Genomic DNA, 15430 nt, shown 5'->3' on the forward strand with positions numbered 1-15430 from the left:
TTTTATTAATGCAAAAATTTTCATGGTTTATTTTTCACCATTCTGTTCTGGCATACTTGTAATGGTATCAGAATCACCTGGATCAATGATTTTGTGTGTGTGCACTTTTTGTAGTATTTTCCACATGTTGTACTCAGTTCAATATTATTGCCACTGTAGTGATGAGCACCAGTTTTGGCATAGCACTGTATGTCAGATTTCCTCAAAACTGCGCAGTTGTTGGTAAAGATGACCAATTTCACTTTGCATTGCCTGATCATCTGCCAAGTGTGCTTATACCCCAGCATGTGTTTCCACGGTTCATAACAATTTGGGTCATAGAATTGATGAACTCCAGAGACTTTCATCTTCTTTGTGGCCACCATCTCTCTGCCTTAGGTGCAGGATGGCACCTAACCAAGAGCAGCCAGTAAGATGACTAAGGACTGAAAAATGGATACTTGTCTTTTAACGTGAATATTTATCTCAAAACACTTAAGAAAATTGTTATACTTAGGTTAAAACTATCATTTTATTTTGTGTTTTTATTTGTCTCACCTATGTCTCTTTAATTTCTTTTTTCTGACTTACAAAACAATTAAGCAAGGGTGGGGGTCGTAGCTTGTGGTAGAGTGCAAGCTTAGTAGGCATAAAGCCTTGGGTTCAATCTCCAGTAAAACATAAGCAAAGAAAGAAAGAAAGAAAGAAAGAAAGAAAGAAAACTGAGTTTTTGTTAACCGTTCAACTGTTTCCTCCCTAGGAATTTGGAATTTTATATCCTGTTGCTATTAACAGTCATGTCCTATTAATTACCACAATACAATTACATAAATACCTAAATTACTTCTGATATGATACACAATATTCTTAGAAAAGTTGAATTCTCTTTATGCCCCTCTTGATGTCTTTTCTTATTGTACAGTACTTTATTTTTTTAAATCTAACACAGATTTTTATGATTTTTTCCCATCAACGTTCACTTATGTTGCCCATCTACTTCCATCCTTCATTCCTTCCTGTATTCAGTTCTGATATTGTTTTCTTTCTGAAGTAGATCCTCAATTTCCAGTAATTCAATCTGCTGGTGATAAACTCTCTTAGTTCTCGTCAGTCTACAAATATATCCGCTCTGCTTTTGACTATTTCTATGCACAATCCTGCCCTTGGGCTATCAGATAACATAGGTAAGGTGGGGGCTATGTGTACCCCCATCCAGGCTTTGACTTCAGAAGGGTCAAAATCCTAGTATAATAAGCCAGTTTGCACTCACTTCACTAGCATAAGAATGCTTATCTCAATAGGGTTGCTGAGGTCCCTAAATAAGATAAGTGGTGGAAAACTCCTGGCGCAGAGGAAGAAGGCAGCCAAAGGTAGTTACTGTTTCAACTGAGATCTTTGGCTCTTAACTTATAGGCTTTTAAGGTTTAATTTTTATAATCAGAAAATAAAATGGGACCTCCTTACCAGAGCAACAATTCTCACAACTGGAAAGCCCAAATCCCTGTCTTGCAACATAAGACCAGGAATAAGGCATCCTCTGTATCCTGCTTGAGCTAGTTTAGCAAATGCTTCTCCAAACATTACATGAAGGCCTTGGTTTTGTTCTGATGACCCAACCAAGGCACCATTACACAGTCAACACGTGTTGCCAGGCTTCTGAGACCTAGTCTCTGTTTTTGTAATGCTATCAGTCCCCACAACACAGGACTGGATTTGGTGATGGAGCCAATTAAATGCAGAACAAGATTCTGCTTAGAAACCAGGGTGTGGATTTAGGGCTCATAAGGATAATTTCTTTAAGTCAACAGCCTTCATTTCATCACATCTGTGAAGACCTTTTGAATATTGGAGTGACCAATAATAAACCTTCTATAGAGTCCAAAATCATACCACACAGTCTCAGGCAGATTATGGCCCTAGCTAAGTACAGCTCCTTAGGAGTGGCATTTCACCACTGATGTGTGTTGTAGCTTGGCATAATTGATGCCATGTTAAGCCCTGCATTTAACTAGCACCCTGTATTTGACTCAGGAAAATAAAAAATTACTCAGGGTCTAAGTCCCATGAAAACAGCAGAATGAGCTCTACTCACAAGAGAAAAATTAACTTGCTCAACAAAAGAAGCAGGATACAGGTGTCAACCAAAAATTAATGAAAGATTCAAGCTAAATTGTTTCCAACAGGATATGTTTTGTGATTCTCTGTTTTAAAAGCTCTGTAACTTTCCAGTTCTGTGCCACTTGTTTGGACCCTGAAGCTGGGGGAGGGGTCGATATAAGAGTGGTCCTGAGCTCAGTTAATTAAATTTCAAATTTATCAGTTTGGCTGCTTGGATTCCTATATCATTGCTCACGCACCCACCTCAATGTGTACAGATATAATGGAATCAGGCCCATCTACCCTTCACTAATCTCTCTACACCTCAGAGAAAGTTTCCTAGCAATAGGGCCCAGGAATCTGAATTTCTAACTAGCTCTCACAAATAACCCTGAGGCAACCAGTTTTGCACTCTTAGTTGAGTGATTACTGGATAAATTACGGTGCTCTAAATCTTCTCTCTGTTAATTTTACACACTGCCCCTTCCGTCACAATAGCAGAGATGTCCATGGAAGCCTATTTGCACAAAGATAGTACTAAGGCTCTCTCTTTCCCCTTATGCAAAGCTGAAGAACTTCCACTGTTTCACTTGTTTTTGGTCCCAGCTCTTGATCAATGCACCTGGCCTCCAGTCACTGGGTTGAACCAAAGGGAAAAGGGAGAAGAAAAAGAGGCGAGAGGGAAAGAGGGAGAATGAAACAACGGAGGGAAGGAGAGACAGTTGCAAACTCTAGGGTGAATTGCAAACCAGCTCCTTCCTCCAGACCGAGCTGCTTTTGATGCCCCATCTACCAGCCGCACGTTCTGGCTCCTCCAGCTTCAGCTGGCTCCTTGGCAGCGACGGGAGCCCGCCCCCCGGCTCCGCTGATTGGCCGTCTTGACCCGCTCGTCATGCTTTTTTGTTAAGGGGAAGAAGGCAGCAGATAAAAGCAGCTTTCACTGCCTAAGGAGCCTTGCTGCCACCCCTTTGCTGCGCTGTACTAGGCGGCCTTGATCTGCGGCTCCACCTGGCAACCTTGGGTAGCTAGCGGCCGAGTCTGCGCCCGTCCTCTTCCTCTGTAGGGCTGCAGCGACCAGAAGGAGCAATCCATAGCTGTCGACGCCAGAGCATCCACTGCCCACCAGCCTAGGTAAAGAAAAGGAATGTGATTCCCTGGTGCGCAAAGGGAAAGGGATAAACCCGGACAGTGCAGGGTGGCTCTGGCTTGGAAAATCTGATTTCGAGGCTGGGGAAAGAGCATTTCCTTGGCCCAGCTGGGCCGAAGAGGTTAGGGTTCACCTGAACTTTGCCTGTTGGTAGGATTTGCCTGGATTGGAGAGGGGGAGGGGGCTACTTGAGGCGAAGGGAGAAGGAATCGCGCCCGCTTGAACTCCTTTGGAGTAGGTGGGTGTGTCTAAATGCTGTCCCTTTTCTGGGCGGCAGTCCCTCAAAGCCGAATGTGAACTTGAATTCCGTGCAGCTGTTCGCAGAGCTGGGTAGGCTGATGGCCTCCTGGGGAGAACTGAACGCATGGGTGTGGGGGTCATTTTGGCTTTTTATTCACCAGGTGGGAGAGGGCAATTTCCTCTTGGTGAGAGGGGAGGCGGTGGGAGGAAGAAGAGTAGCGGGATTATGCTTGAGGCTGCTTTGGAACCTTCTTTTCTCTGCCCTCTTCTCCTATGGCGCAGTTTTGATGCCCTGAGTACCCGGATCTGCGTGCGACCCTCTGTGGACCCAGTCCGACGATAGCACTGAGACAAGCTTTCTCACTGAGGGCACCGGTTGCAGAGGCTGGAAATAAAATAAAGGTGTGCTTCTATTTCTGAGCTTGTATAAGAATCGGAGAAATAAGGGGGGGTCAGGGAGAGGGAAGGCGCAGGTATTGAGAAGGGGGTATGCCTGAGACCACAGATAAAGGGAATGAGATCTTATTTTACATTCATAAATCTGTGATCCTGTGCCCTATTTTGATAGCCCCATTATAAACTCCACACACTGTTAAGCCTAGAATTCAAAGCAACAGTTGCTGTCCCTCTTGGAGGACCAGCTGCAAAAAACACCCTGCTAGCAAGAGAACCTTGGCTAGCTCCAGGATGCTGTAATTGCTAGTCTCCTGCGTATTAAGGCAGTGGGCAGATATACAATCTAATGAAGGCACTCTTGGGGTAGGGAGAGAATGTGGCTACAACCTGCTCCCTTATTAATTACCCCCTTTTTTCCCTTTTTTTTTTTTTTACAGTCTCTACTGAAATAGGAAGAAGGTTGAGCCTGCTGCACACCTGTTGATTACGCTTTTCCCCCCTAAAAAACCTGAGCATCTTCCTGTTTTCAGATATCCTATCGTTCTCAGGCATGGCTAGCATCCTTGCCTGTGTGAGTAATAGCCGGAGGCAAAACACATCCTTGCCACCTTGGGCCCATTCCATGCTGAGGTCCCTGGGGAGGAGTCTTGGTCCTTTGATGGCAAACATAGTAGAGAGAAACATGAAACTCTTCTCTGGGAGGGCAGTGCCAGCCTATGGGGAAGAAACCTTTGAAAACTGGCTGATCCAAGTCAATGGGGTCCTGCCAGATTGGAATATGTCTGAGGAGGAGAAGCTTAAACGGTTGATGAAAACTCTTAGGGGCCCTGCCCGGGAGGTCATGCGTTTGCTGCAGGCTGCCAACCCCAACCTAAGTGTGGCAGATTTTTTACGGGCAATGAAACTGGTGTTTGGGGAGTCTGAGAGCCGTGTGACTGCGCATGGTAAATTTTTTAACACCCTGCAGGCACAAGGGGAGAAAGCTTCCCTTTATGTGATCCGCTTAGAGGTGCAGCTCCAGAATGCTATTCAGGCAGGCGTCCTAGCTGAGAAAGATGCAAACCAGACTCGCCTGCACCAGCTCCTGGTAGGGGCTGAACTAAATAGAGACCTGCACTTCAGGCTTAAGCATCTTCTGAGAATATATGCAAATGAGCAGGAGAGGCTTCCCAATTTCCTGGAATTAATCAGGATGATAAGGGAGGAAGAGGATTGGGATGACACTTTTATTAAGCGGAAGCGCCCCAAAAGATCTGAATCCATAATGGAGAGAGCAACCAGCCCTGTGGAATTTCAGAGCTCCCTGCCAATGGCTACTGACAGTGTGGACTGCAACGTGATAGAGATAGATGATACCCTTGATGACTCAGACGAGGATGTGATCCTGGTGGAGCCTGAGGACCCTCCACTGTCATTCTCTGATGCCTTACCACTGAGAGACAGGGCCAGATCTCAGGATCAAGTGCTAGTCATTGATTCTCCCAACAGTGCCGAGGGTCAGTTTCTTTCTGCCAGTGGTGATTTTGGGTATAAGAATAATGGTTCGGGGGATATGTGTAGAGGCAAGAAACGAAAACATCCAATGTACTGTTCTTATTGTGGGGAGGAGGGCCACTCAAAAGAAACCTGTGACAACGAGAGCAACAAAGCCCAGGTTTTTGAGAATCTCATCATCACTCTGCAGGAGCTGACACATACAGAGGAGGAAGAGGAGGGGTCAAGAGAGGCCCCTTATGCATTGAATGACCCCTTTGAGCTACAGTAAGGTGCTAGCCCCCAGCCTTCAATGAACCCCCTTACTTATACCCAGAGTTCAATGATGATAAAACTGGGGAAAGGGGACTTTTAATTGCATGAATTAATCTGCAAAACAGCTTTCTTTGGGGGTGGAGGGATCAAAGAAGGGATCTGGCATTCCAGTATGGTGGAAGGGGAAGGATGGACCTCTGTCTTTTGTCTCAACACTGCTGAAGAGTCTATTTTCTGTGTGTGCCCATTTCTTCAGTGGCTTTATTCTCTTTGTGAAAGTGTTATATAATGCATTGTTAAATCTTCAAATAATACAGAAAATATGAAAAGTAAAGTACAAGTTACTCAAAACTTTCTACCCTTATATAACCATTGTCAGCCCTTTGGTGAATGTTCCAGAGTTTTCCCTAAATCTGTGTGCCAGATAGATATATGTACAGATAAAAAAGATCAATATAAGTGATGTTGTATATGCTGTATTTTTTCACTAAACAAAAAATGTTGTGAGCTTCTATGTCAATAAATATATATCTATATATCAACATCTAATTAATGTTTCATGATAGTATTTTAGGAATAAGTAAAAGAAATAAATAAGAAAAATATAATGAAAAACTATAAAATGGAATCATACTCTGAGGTGGAGTTTTTTGTCAACCTCATTTTGCAGATGAGGAAAAGAAGAAAGAAATGGGTTGAAATATTCCCCAAAGGTAAAGGGTCCTTTTCCTACAACTGACTTGTCCCCTACATCATTAATCCAAATCGTGACCTGTACTAATTGCTACTAGCCCATGCTTTCTTCTCAAAGTATCCAGAAGAGTCTGATGGAGAAGAAGTCACTCCGGTGCTGGCATAATAGCTCAGCATGGAGATTCCAGGGTTTTCCATTCCTGTTCACACTGGAGAGGGGAAGCTGGCCCCCTTCTGTGTGGATTCCTTAGATTGGTGCTGCTCCTTCTGATCAGCAACCTGGCGACAATAAGTGTTCTCTTCCTCTTCCCTGATTAAAAAAAGAGTCTATCCTTGGTATTGACTGACAGCTTTGTTTTGCCATATTTGACTGTATTCTCACCCCCCCAAAAAAAAGTAATAAGCACTAAGGAGTAATAAAATCCAAAATGTGTAAATTTTGTTGTAAAAAAGAGAGGGGAAAAAAAAAAGAAAAAGAGCTCTAACGGATATAACAGCAAGTGTGTTTAGGGGTGTTAAATAGCTGACTATATCAATGTTTTTGGATCATTGAACACAGCTGTTTGCAGTCTCCCTGTTTGAATGTCCACCTTGTATTCTTTGATACTGTGATTTGAGCAACTATTTTCAAGATGATAATATGTAATCTACTAACAGGTGATTTCTTACTGTTATGTTTTTTTTTTTGTTTTGTTTTGTTTTGTTTTTTTGTAGTTCTGTATTACGTGTACCCTTACACCACTTTGTTTTGTTTTGTGTTTTTCTCTTTTTCCTCTTAAATAAAAAAAAAAAAAAAAGAGAGACAGAGAGCAGCTATTCCTGGAGCTCGGCATCAGTGGGCCCAGGGCCTGAAAATGCTCAAGCCTTGTCCTGTAAATTCTGATGCTACATGCTACTATACATGCCAAACTAACCTCATTCCAACCCAATCTCACCTCCACTCGAATCCCTTCATAGGGAGGGAGGAAATCCGATCTAGTTGCCAGGACACAGGAAAGAACGTGGGAATCAGAAAGCCAGGAAGCCCTATGAGGCTTGATCAAAATATGTTCTATATGGTTAATGTTTTTAAAAATGTTGTTACAGTAAAAGATGAATTGCCATTAATCTTCCTCAAAATACATGCCTTCAATTTGAACACGCTTATCCCATTGTGCTTGCCACTTTGTGAAGCACCTTCTGGAAGCTTTCTTTCATGTGTTTAGTAGCATTATCCCAACTGCCTCAATGTCTTGAATCAATTCAAAATGTTTACCTTTCACAGTCATTTTGATGTTGGGAAAGAGTCAAAAGTTGCACAGTGCCATATTTAGTGAATAAGGCAGTGGAGGACACACCTTTCACAAGCCTGTCTTTCTTTCTTATGGATGACTGTTGGCAGCAGTATTCACAGTGTTTTTAAGATCACAGCTTGTAAAGACACTCACAAAAGAAAACTTCCAAGACTATTTCAAAAAGTGGCAAAAATTATTGGATAAATGTGTTGAAATCAAGATGATGTATTTTGAGGGGGATTAATGGTAATGTATCTTTTACTATAATACAGTTTTTAGAAAGTTAAACATTCATTTTAGTTTTTGATTATACCACATACCATTTTTGGAGAATGGAGAGCATTCAAAGAGGAGGGAAAGGAGAGTGAGCTTCCCTGAAACCTGCCCTTTGTTCCATTTTCTGGTGTCAAACTGAAGGGGGATAAAATATGCATGTGACTTTAGGCCTTTAGGGTCCCTATGTCTCCTGTAGGTGCATGCGTTCCTATTTTTGCAAGTGGGACATGGGTGTGGTGTGATTGATGTAAGGCGGAAGGGCAGAGAATGTGTCCATCTGAGTTTGTCAAGCAGGAAATAAGGGTTCCATACAGCTGGAAGGATAGAGTTTGCAGCAGTGGGAGCTGGTATGTTAGAAGCGTACAGTCGTATGGGTCAGGGGACAGGACTGAGGACACTATTGCCAGGGAGAGTCACATGAAGATCAGCTGGGACAGGAGGCCTGGTAAGAATCACAGATACCAGGGATTTACAGAGAACCCAGGGCTGTGTTGTACCAACCATGGCCCAGACTGGGGTTCCCAGAGAAGATTTCAGGGTTCTAGTTATGCTAGTAGTTGATAGCCTATTCAGTAGGAACAAAGGGAGCCCAGGCTGTGTGCTTGGCCTTGAGGCAGGGATGGTAACCAAGTGCTAATGGAAGCCTTGCCCAGAACCTGGCTTGAACTGCTTCTCTTTTCAGAAGTACCCCTTCAGCTCCTCCTTGGCCTCCTGCTCCTGTTCCATTCATGATTCTACAGTCTGACCCAGTCTGACCGTGGGATTGCCCTCCTGCACCTACCTGGAGCTGCACTGTCTTGGTGGCAAATGTGGAGGCTCAGCCTCCTGGGCTCTGCCCTCATCTCTCCCCTCCTCCAGCATTCCATGCTCCCTTTAATCCTCAGCCTCCTTAACTCTCATCACCAGGAGGGTGGCCTCTCTGCCTCTGACCTTTTACCCAGGGAAAAAATGTCAAGAGGCCACCTCTACACCCCTGGCAGTTCCCTCAATCTCTCTAGAGCCAAAGGGGATACCTCCTGAACCCCCAGGAAGGAGGCAACTCAAGTCAGCTCCCAAAAGCTACAGCAGCTCCCAACATCTCCCAACTTGCATAGATTTTATCACTTAATTTATCCCTCCTCCTCCCTAAATCTATGCTTAGGGAGTTTCTGACCCCAACATCTAGTCCAGTTTAGAAAATGGTTTTATGTGTAACTGTTTTAATTTGTGAACACTTGCTGAATGATTTTCCCAAAGATGCAGAATATGCTGTCATCATTCCTCTCTGGTACCAAGTAGAGTAGAAAAATAAATACATTCTGTCCACTCTCCTTTTCACTAGAGTTGGCTGGAAAACTTGTTTTTGATCCATCCCACCTTTCTTCCCTCTCTCTATCCTCCTCTCTATTGTGTATACTGGAAGTTGCTGAAAATTATATTTCCCTAACCTGGTGTAACATTCCTTTTTACATCATTTTGTGTGACATTTGCTTTTCCTTTACTCAAGAAATGTCTTTTTTTCTAATTGAGTGTCTGTGTGATCGGATCAGACCAGTGGGATTAACTAAAAGGAGACTTTTAGAGCGTTTTGCAACTGAGAGCCTTCATTTCGAGCTGTAGTCTTATTTTCTTTCTTCTGTTTTTTAGTCTCATTGGTCACTAAGGAATGAAAATCATTCTTTCGCCAGAAGAAACCAGCCTTTGGGTGCCCTTTGGCATTATCTCCCTCCTTCCTGGCATCTTTTTCCTTGGTTTCTATGACACTCTTCTCTCAGTTCCCTCCTCCTGGCTTTTTTGATATTCAGTGCTCAGTCTCTTTTGCTCTTCTGTCATATCCTGATCTTTTAATAATTGTAATAAATAAAAAAACATAACAAGTGTTATTTTTATGATTTTTGTGTGCCAGTCATGATATACCAAGTCCATTAAATGCATTAGCTGCTTTACTTCTCATCTCTACCTTGTAAAGTAGGCATTATGACTATCACATATTTCAGGTGAAGAAAGTGGCTGAAAAATAATGAAATTTACCCAGGATTATACAGCTAGTTAGTGGTAGAACCTAAAGTCTCACTCTGGGTGAGTGACTCCAAAGCTTTCATTCCTCCATGACTTTGCTCTACTAAGTGTTCATTGCATCTGTAGTGTTACTTACTGCCCAAGGCTTGTAATCCAGGAAAAGGCCAGCCTTTTGCATACATGCCTGTGTATGAGTGAGTCATACAGGACCAGTCTATTGCAGACACTAAAGAAATGACAACTCTGAGGCTGAATGCATTGCTGTGCTACAGAAGGAAGGACAGGAGAAGGTAAATGGTGTCTTGACCACGCAAACAGCACTTATTTAGTGTTAATCTGAGGAAGTGCTCATCTGATTCTGGGTACTACACGGAGCCTGACTCCTGGCAAGCATAAGAATTGTTTTGGAAATGCCTGAGAGAATTTAATGATGATGATGGTGGGATGTTAAGGGAATGGTTACTGAATGCTTAAGGATATCATGGGTAGGACCAACACTGCCCATCTCCCACCCCTATGTATGGTTTGTAGATTCTCAGGAAATTTCTTTTTTTTTTTTTTTTTTCTTTTTGTCTTTTTCGTGTTTATCGGTACCAGGGATCAAACTCACGACTGCCTGCTTGCAAGGCAGGCGCTTATGCCGCTGAGCTAAATCCCCAGCCCCAGGAAATTTCTCTTTCTTATACATGTTCAAGGTATCTTTATCCCTTCAAATAGCTCAAAACCAGCCAAATTATTCTCCTTAGCAACAGACAGGAGTGACATGTGAGGGAGACTGATGTCAGTGTGACACGACACCAATGCATCGTGGGAAGATGACTCATATGATTGAGTCTGAGGAGTTCTTTACAATCTAGGGATCCCTGTGATCCTGCCACTACCACGGGTTTCAAGGGCAGGATAAAAGGCACAGAATCCTAGCTAGCATAGGCACAGCACGGACTCAAATATTTTGGAGGACGACATGGCTTGATATGGTACAGAAAAGGTACTCCATGTTTAAGCATTAACTAAAGAAGCAAGGAGAAATAAAAGTAAGAAACTAATTTCCCAAACGTCATGAAAGGAATGTGAGCACCTGAATCAGTAAACTTATGCCTAAAGTCTGGCCTAATATCTGTTTGGGAAAGATGGTGCCAATTAAAATGCCATTGTTGTTTAAGGGATACAAGGTGCTTATAGTATGTTTCTGTTCTTATTTTCTATTTTGGTGAAAATTTCTGTGATTTCTACAATGCTATAGAACACATAAAACTAATTTATATGTCATCAGTGATGGGGAGCAGAGGGCAGTGCTTAGCCTCCTGACCTCATCCTGATGGGGGTATAGGGACCCCCAGCTGCAGCACAGTTCGTCTCAGACCAGAGTTAACACCAGAGTGTGGCCTCACAACTGCTCCCTCACTCATGTACCATTTTCACCCTCCTCATTTTATAGAGGAATGTGGTAAGGCACACACAGAGTGATTTCCCTAAGATCACACAGCTAGTGTGGGGTGGAGCTGGAATTGAACTTCAGATGCTGCTCCTCAGAGCCAGAAGTTGTTACTATTATGCAGTATAATTGTACCTAATTAATGCGTACAAATACCTGATCATTCTACTGGCTGCACCCTGGTAAGAATTTCTGATTGCCAAGTCAGAACAGTAGCATGGCTCCTATCTCATTTCTTATATTAAGACACAAAAGATGATCAGTATAGGAAAGTTTCTTCCCAGAGTTTGACAATATCTTATCCTCATATTCATTTTTATATTTAGTTTCTGGAATAATATAATAAAAATGATAAATTATTGATGGCAATGTTGGCCAATTGTCTCTCTCCCATTCTGCTGGTAAAGCATGCTTTCTGGTAGGCTGGCAAAAAAACCATCAAATATTAAAATATGAAAATCCTTAGATCGGGAAGTTTGAGTTCTTGAAACTGATGCTGAGAAAATAGCTGCACAAATGTAAAAGTTTTTATGAACAAAGATATTTACTCTAGGTTTCTTTTTGTAATAATGAGAAAGTGGAAAACAGATGAAACACTGTGTTGTTTACATTGTTCTGTTCTGATCTGCTTTGTTATGTCCCCTTTTGTCTTAATCTCTTTAAAATAAAAAAAATTAAAAAGAAAGTGGAAAACAAAAACCATAAATAAGATTTGCCGGAATAAATTAAACTCTGTACTTACACTTAAATGTTACACATTTAAAACTCTGGCTGTGCCATCAGATCATTGGTCTCACTGGAAAAATGATGTGTGTCCTCTCTAAAAAACAGCTTAGAAGGCCACTGCTCTGCCAAACCATCTGTGTTATCTTTATTCCCAATATGCTGCTCAATCAATTTGGATCTCTCCCCTTCACCTGGCAAAATACCTGATCAGAGTCCCGTTTATCAATCAAGAGTAAAATAGTTTGAAGAATTTAAATTTTACTAGTGGGAACACGATGGAGGTTGATTTTAAATATCGTGGATGAACTAAAATCTAATTTCACCTTGTGAAAACTGAAGCATCATCTCTTCAGTTTTCCTTCAGTCTGACTTTCCACGGCTCCATTGAAGTTTGGTACCTATCTATCCTAGGTAGTATTTATTATTTTGTTATAATTGCTTTTATAAGGATGTATTCCATGCTTGGATTATAGCGCCAGTACAGCCCAGTGTTGTTGGGGAATCTAGACACATATTCCAGGCACAATTTTACCTCATATGTTTGTGTTGGCTGGTGACACTTTGCCTTCAGATAGCCCTATCACTTGATTCCTCATGATGTTGTAATATATGCTGAAATATCACCTTCTTACTCAGGATAATTCGAAATGGCCCATTTAAAAATGCACATCTGGCCACCAGCTCTCATTCCCCTTTTATTGCCTTTTTTCCCCATCACATGCCTTCTTTCCACTGTACTATTTCACAAAATATACTCACTTATTGTATTATATAATGCTGTCTCTTCCCATTAGAATACAAACTCAATAAGAGCACACATCTCAGTCTGCTTAGTTCAAACACGTCCTCAGCTCTTAGAACATTGCCTAGAACATAGCTGGTCATAAATTTTTGGGGCTAGAATAAATGATTTGCCTGAAGCACAGTAGGCACTTGATAAATGGAAGCCTTTGTTACTGCTGCTCATCTGGAAAAGGTGCTACTGGAGAAAAGATGGGCAATAAGATAGTGCAAACCACTGAATACCATTGACTTATTTTATGAAATCAGAAACTTGAGAGAAAAAGAAAAGGAATGCTCATTGCCTGCTTCTTCCTGCCAACCCTGCATGGACTATTCTCTTCTGCCATGCCCCTCTACCATACCACCCTGCCTTGGAGACAGCCGACTACAGACCGAGACCTCTACAAACTGTAAGCTACAATAAACTTTTCCTCCTTAACCTGAGTGTGTTGGTTATTTTGTCTCAACAATGAGAAAAGTAACTAAGACTACAATAGAAGATCAGTGATTGATTGAGGTTTGAGCAATAGGTACTAGGTAGAGACAAATACCTGATCAGAGTCCTGTTTATCAATCACAGAGTAAAGTTGCTTGAAGAATTTAAATTTTACTAGTGGGAACACAATGGAGGTTGATTTTTAAATATGTTGGATGAACTAAAATCTAATTTTACCCCAGGAAAATATAATTGAAACTGAACTCAGTTGAGTTTTATTAATATCTGACACTTAAGAGATGATACATAAACTTTTTCCTTCTTTATTACCAGAATATTATGTAAAACTGTTTTACTTATTAAATAATTTTAGGGTAGTATACAAGTACTATATTTAGAATAAACAGTTAATATTTAAATACTCAGAAAGAGAAAAAAATGAACCATAGGTGAACACTGAACATTTTTTTTTGGTCTTTTTCATTTTTATTGGTACCAGGGATCGAACTCACGACTGCCTGCTTGCAAGGCAGGCACTTATGCCGCTGAGCTAAATCCCCAGCCCCGAACACTGAACATTTTAACATACTTCTTTTAAAATTTTTTTTCTAACTCTGTGATTGTTGATTGTTTAGATTTAATATGTCTCCAAATTTACTTTGTTGAAATTGTACATTCCAAAGGGTTTTCCAAATTAAAAACTAAAAAACTTGTTCCTCTTTCTAATAATGTGTATAATGTCAAGAGTAAAAATTAAAGATTATTTTGGCAAAAAAGGAGGAGTAAGGTGGTAAAAACTCAACAATTATAAAAACATACCAATAAAAGCCATAAGAGATAATCATTGTGTTGTCATTAGCTGACAAATACCAATAAGAGTATGATTGTTTTCTTTTTTCTTTTTTTTTTTTCATTTTCCTTTTTATTGGTACCGGGTATCGAACTCATGACTGCCTACTTGCAAGGCAGGTGCTTATGCCGCTGAGCTAAATCCCTTGCCCCCAAGAGTATGACTGTTTTCTTAGAAAGAGAAAAGGAATATGTAAGTTAATAAGTGTAATACATCACATAAACAGGAGCAAGGTCAAAAGTCATGTTCTAATTTATAGAAACAGAAAAGGATTTTGACAAAATCTAACACCATTTCATGATTAACAACTCTGAAGACAACAGGTATAGATGAGCCATACTTGAATATGATGAAATCTCTATAGGACAAACCAATATCCAGCATCATACTAAATGGAGAAAACTAAAAGCATTTCCTCTAAAATCAGGAACATGAAAAGATGTCCATTATCACCTCTTTTTAGTCAACATAGTACTTAAAACATTAGCATAGAAGAATTATTGCAAAAGAAATAAGAGATACATATAGTAAAAGAACTCATTATTATTTGAAGGTGATGAGATATTCTACATAGAAGACCCACATAACTGCACCAAAAGATTCTTAGAATTAGTAACAGACTTCATCAACACAAGATCAATACATAAAAATCAGCATTTGTGTACAAAAACAATGAACAGGATAAGAAAGAAATTATGAAAATAATACCATCCACTGTAGGGAGCGGCATGACCCACCCATTGCTGCCTCCCCACCTCTCTCCTATGGGCATATGATGCATCTGCCTACATTAACCATAATCCTCTCCTGCTTACATCACATACTTGAACGTGATGATGACCCTGTTGTATTCATCCCTGTAACCTCTTCCTGTCCCACCAGCCCGCCCTTGGCCTATAAAAGATGTGATCACTTCCTGAATAAATGAGACTTGATTGGACTCCTCATCTTGTCTCAATCTCTCTTTGTCTCCCCCTGTCTCTATTTCAACCCCGTTCCCCCTCCAGGTACACCCCACCGATTGATCTTTGGGCCAGATCAAGTGGCGCCCAGCGTGGGGGCTCCTGGCACGGGGGAGTTAACGAGGGAGCTGTTCGAGAACGCTGGCAAGAAGTAAAAACAAATTGAATCAAGGATTGAAGCTAAGAGTGAAAACAAACTGAATTAAGGATAGAAGCTAAGAGTGAAAGCACATTGAATCAAGGACCGAGGCCTGCATGGACAACCACCTGTTGTGCCGCCTGAGTCTCGGTGAGTGAATGGCAACCCCATTCCCTTTCCCGGATATGGGTCAAGCATTGAGCGAACATGAATTGTTCATGGGAGGCCTCAACAAGGCATTAAAGCCAAG

At 41.4% G+C, this 15430-nt stretch overlaps 1 protein-coding gene and 1 pseudogene across 1 annotated transcript; one reads left to right on the plus strand and one right to left on the minus strand.

The window, feature by feature from the left end:
* LOC100730266 (large ribosomal subunit protein eL30-like) lies at window positions 1–535 on the minus strand (annotated as a pseudogene).
* Window positions 536–2969: 2434 nt separating this feature from the next.
* Zcchc12 (zinc finger CCHC-type containing 12) lies at window positions 2970–6157 on the plus strand. Its single transcript, XM_005002699.4, has 3 exons — window positions 2970–3207; window positions 3746–3865; window positions 4297–6157. Exon 3 carries the CDS (start codon window positions 4410–4412, stop codon window positions 5622–5624), a length of 1215 nt encoding a protein of 404 aa, XP_005002756.1. The 5' UTR covers window positions 2970–3207; window positions 3746–3865; window positions 4297–4409; the 3' UTR covers window positions 5625–6157.
* Window positions 6158–15430: the final 9273 nt, after the last annotated feature.

This window comes from Cavia porcellus, unplaced genomic scaffold (assembly GCF_034190915.1).
Source record: "Cavia porcellus strain 051 isolate PalLab524CR breed Dunkin Hartley unplaced genomic scaffold, mCavPor4.1 scaffold_3, whole genome shotgun sequence".
In the NCBI taxonomy this organism is placed as follows: Eukaryota; Metazoa; Chordata; class Mammalia; order Rodentia; family Caviidae; genus Cavia; species Cavia porcellus.

What these genes read in the sequence shown, in the direction of transcription:
- Zcchc12 (XM_005002699.4), top strand. Translation starts at nt 4,410, where the DNA reads ATGGCTAGCATCCTTGCCTGTGTGAGTAATAGCCGGAGGCAAAACACA.